This window comes from Entamoeba nuttalli, assembly GCF_000257125.1.
Source record: "Entamoeba nuttalli P19 unplaced genomic scaffold asmbl_5350, whole genome shotgun sequence".
Taxonomy (NCBI): Eukaryota; Evosea; order Mastigamoebida; family Endamoebidae; genus Entamoeba; species Entamoeba nuttalli.
In genome coordinates, this window is record NW_008577399.1 from 630 (window position 1) to 5,164 (window position 4,535).

The 4,535-nt window shown below is 24.1% G+C and overlaps 1 protein-coding gene across 1 annotated transcript in view; it reads right to left on the bottom strand.

The window, feature by feature from the left end:
- ENU1_127920 (protein tyrosine kinase domain containing protein) overlaps positions 1 to 2,202 on the bottom strand; it is a gene marked incomplete at both ends in the record, with an annotated part of 2,274 nt that extends 72 nt beyond the window's left edge. The window contains one exon of the mRNA XM_008859997.1: positions 1 to 2,202. This exon is cut by the window's left edge and continues 72 nt beyond it. Within this exon, the coding sequence (XP_008858219.1) occupies positions 1 to 2,202 (2,202 nt within the window).
- Between the last annotated feature and the right edge of the window lie 2,333 nt (positions 2,203 to 4,535).

Consider the following 4,535-nt stretch of genomic DNA (forward strand, 5'->3'; position numbering starts at 1 on the left):
AGGATAATCACCAGAATGGAATGTAAAGTGTAGATTTTCTTTCCAATTATTTGTTAAACTGATTGTTGTTTCAATTGGTTCATCTATTTCAGGTCTTTTATCACCAAAATCAATGTTTGTTGTTGAGAATGAAAAATAAGGATTTTGTTGTTTTAAATCAATAAATTGAGAATTTGTTTTATCAAATGGAATGATAGTATTTTCAAAGATTACTAACTTTTCATCATCAATTTCTTGTTTAATCTTTTTAGTTAATTTTATATAAAGAAGTATTAAAATAAGTAATAATAGGAAAAAGAAGATCCAATAAATAAGAACTAATGTTCCCCAATATTTTAATTGTCTTACTAATAATGATTGAGATGAACAATGAGCTTTGTCTTGACTATACCATCCTGGTTGACACTCACACTCTATGCAACCATCTCCTCCATCACATTCTTCTCCTTCATCTAAATTTTTATTACCACAACTAGATGGTAAACAATCAAGTCGTGCTTTTGAATATTTCTTTGTTCCATTTACACACACACAATGATCACATCCATATCCTCCATCACATTCTTCATATTCATCAATTTTTCCATTTCCACATGTTGGAACAGCACATTTAGTAGAAATTGAGCCATTGACTTTAACGGTCATTGGTTGTGTGCCATATCTACAATTACAAGCATTTGTACATAAACTATCTTGATACCCTTCAATAGATAAATCACATTCTTCACCATTATCTAATTTACCATTACCACATTTTGTGCATATTTCATCAATAAGCGTATAACCATTATAACACTCACATCGACCAGAATAAGGAGAACATTTACCATTTGATCCACATTCTTGTGGACATGTAATATCAAAACTAACTCTTACATTTGCCTTATATTCTTCAGTTATTCCAACAAACAATAAATAATCATATTCATGACTAATTGTGATAGTCATTTTAGCCAATTTTGAATCTGTACTACATCCATCTGTTCTCGTTAAAACACATTCAGTATGAGATGAATCGCTACAATCAACATTAGAAATATCTTCATCATAAGAAGTATATCCATAATCACTTGGTTTATACCTAATCAAATTAAGTGAAACATCATAATCTCCTGTAGAATTACAAGATGAAATTACAATTGTATGGTCAGCACCAGGTATTCTATACCAAAATCCTTTTACTTTATTCTTATTACAAACAGAATTTGATTGAATAGCATTATCTAAGTCTAAATCAACATAATAATTTCCTTTAATAATATTTTGCCATCTTACAATGGAAGTGGTGTAAGAACATACATGTTTTATTTCTTTAAAATAAATATTATATCCTCCCATTGGTTGACTTGCATATTTAGAATGGATAAAAGCGAAAATGTTACTATTTGCTGTTCCTTCATAATAAATTCTTGGTACTCTTACATACTTACTTGTTCCTCCATTTCTCATAATACATTTAACTCTATAACTAAGGTCAGTAGTTGATGGGCATTCATTTTGAATGAGAATAGCCATATCACTACCAATTTTCTGTTGAGTTGTATCATAGTAGTTTCTAGTTTCTGCAGAATAATTATTTTCAACTTCTATCATAACCTTTGAAGCTTTCTCAAAGGTTATATTAAACCAATATCCATATGTATATGGTTTCATCATATCAACAAATCTTGAACATCTTGAAATCGATAATGATTGATATTGAACTGGAATATAAGGAATTTTTGCAATAATTTCTTTTTGGTCTTTTCCAACTAAAATATCAAATGGAAATGCAATTCCTAATCCAGCTGTTTGATAACGAGTGAAATTAAGAAAACTAAAACATGTTTGCATAGTATGACTTGTATATGGTTTACATATCCCTTCTCCAAACCACATATAACCGTCTTGACATCCTTGGCAATCTTCAGCATATCCTTTTGTTGTATTACATTCATCACATACATCTGGCTCAATACATCCACCAATACATCCATCTCCAAACATACATGACATCACACATGTCCCATTACCATTTGCAGTATAACCTTTCTTACATAGACAATCTTTCCCACATCCACTTGTTCCATCACATTCTTCACTAAACCAATCCCAAATACCATCTCCACATTCTCCTTTATTTTCAAATTCCTCTTGGCTGACTTCGTGGGAGTTGTTTCCAAAACAAAAAATAATTAGGATAAGTATAAATACCCATTTCATTATCTTTATTTTCTAACTAATTATTTTAAGATATCCTTCCTTTCTCCTCATAAACTCATGATTTTTTTTATGTAAATTTTTATAAAGAATGAACAGTGTATTATCTTAAAAATTTATTTTTTTTTTAAATGCTTGTCTTTTTATCTTTTATCTATTTCATTATAAAACGCACTATATTAATGTATGAAGTAAATTGATTAACTACTTTATTCTCTGTACAAAATACACCATTTAAATTAGTAATTAATGATATATTTATGACTTATAATAACAGGTTTTTAATTTATTGTTTTTTTTTATTAAGCGTTGTCATAACCTCAATAAGATTTAAATAAAACTATTGTTATTATTGTTAGAACTATTCAACGAATAATTCAATTTTCTTGTGATTAGAGTTTTTAATTTCGTTTGTATTACATTTAGATTTATTTTTAAATCATTCTATTTTAAGTAAATTACTTAAGAAGTGATAAATAAGATTACTATTATAAATTTTGGTTATTCTAATACACAACTTATTGATTGAAAATATTTTATCAAATTTTTCACTCAGTTTTATCAGAAATAGTTAACATAAATTTATGGATAATAAGTTATATTGAAAATTGTTCTATTAATTTGAATTATATTACTTAATGTATTCTTTTCATTAGTTATGGTTTTGTTGACATTTTTTTTTGTTCTTTCATAATATAATTTTCTAATATTTCAACTGAGAACTGAGTAATGTTTTGCTTGTTAACAATTTTAATGGTTTTCATCAATTCATATTTTGTTCTATTATATAAATTAATAAAATAATAATAATTATTATTAAATATTATAGATATTTGAACAATGAAATTAGTTTACATTAGTTTATTTCAATACGTATTTCTATAAACATTAAATAAAATAAAATTTGTTTTACTTCCCTTTTAATTTTATATTTTATTATTTATTATATCTAACATTATATCAATCAAAGAAGTATATATTTATTTTTATCATTTAATTTTGTTATTCTGAATATACAATTTATTATTTTTGTTGTTATAAACATAACTTTTAATATTATTTTGTTATTTGTTTTGAGTAGTCTAAATTTATTGATTAGTACTCGTTTTGTATAACTAAAATGAACTGTTTTGTAACATTTGATGCTGTAGTTTTTTCTGTTAGAACAATAATAATACTTTTAATTATTATTTGTTTCATGACTCGTAGTTATTAATCAAACAACAATAATTAATATATTGAGACTCAATATATTTCAAACTTTTTTCTTTTAGTATTGATTATTTATTCTCTTTGGTCGTCTTGTTAGTGAAGCATATTCAATATTCTATATTAATATATTTTTATTGATATTTAATTAAAATTTGCAAGGTTATAATTGTTAGATATTTTATCATCATTTCAACGTGAATTATAAATCATTATTCTTGTTATCGTTATTCTTTTTACGTTGATTGAGTTATTTATTGTTATGCTGAATGTACTAATTTTATTATATATTAATTTTTATTGTTTTCAAAGTCGTTCATATTTTCTTTATTATTTATGAATAAAAATCTTATTTTTTATCGAATGTAGTTGTAATTCAAACTTAATTCATATTTAATTCATTTTCTTTACAATCTAATAATCTTTTATAAATTATTTATTTTTATTAATTATTTGTGAATCACAATATCTTTCTTTATTATTTCTGTTTTCTAAAGCATTTATTTTATTATAATAAGATAATTTAATATTTCTGTCATTAGTATTTTCATTTTCAATATCTTGTCCTTAGTATATATTTTAATTTAACTAGAATCTATTACTAATGAGATGATTGACAAGAAAAAGAAATATAAGCATAAATAATAAAAGAAAAAGACAATAACACTTTGGAAAGGATATAAGAGAAAGAAGAGTAGAATACGAATAATAAAAGAAAAAGAAAATAACATAAGAAATGAATAAAAACCAAGAGACTTTACAAAAAAGAATGAGTATAATGATATATATTTTTACAATGATTAAATACAAAATATGCTTTTATATTTAAATATTCAAAACAAGAACTAAATTAATAATTTAATCTTTATAAAAGTTACTTAACACATAATGAAATTTCAAACAATTGAAATATTTGACAATGTGTAAAAAATCTATATATTATAATATTGTACCCAGTATATTTAAAAGATACATATTGACTGACATACATATGGAGGTGAAGTAATAATCAAAACAATAAACAGGAAATATCACAAAAAATTGAAAATACAATTTTATAATATCAAAATTATTTCATATGGCAACGAAAAAAAAAACAAATAATTGAAAAAGAAGAGAATGAATGA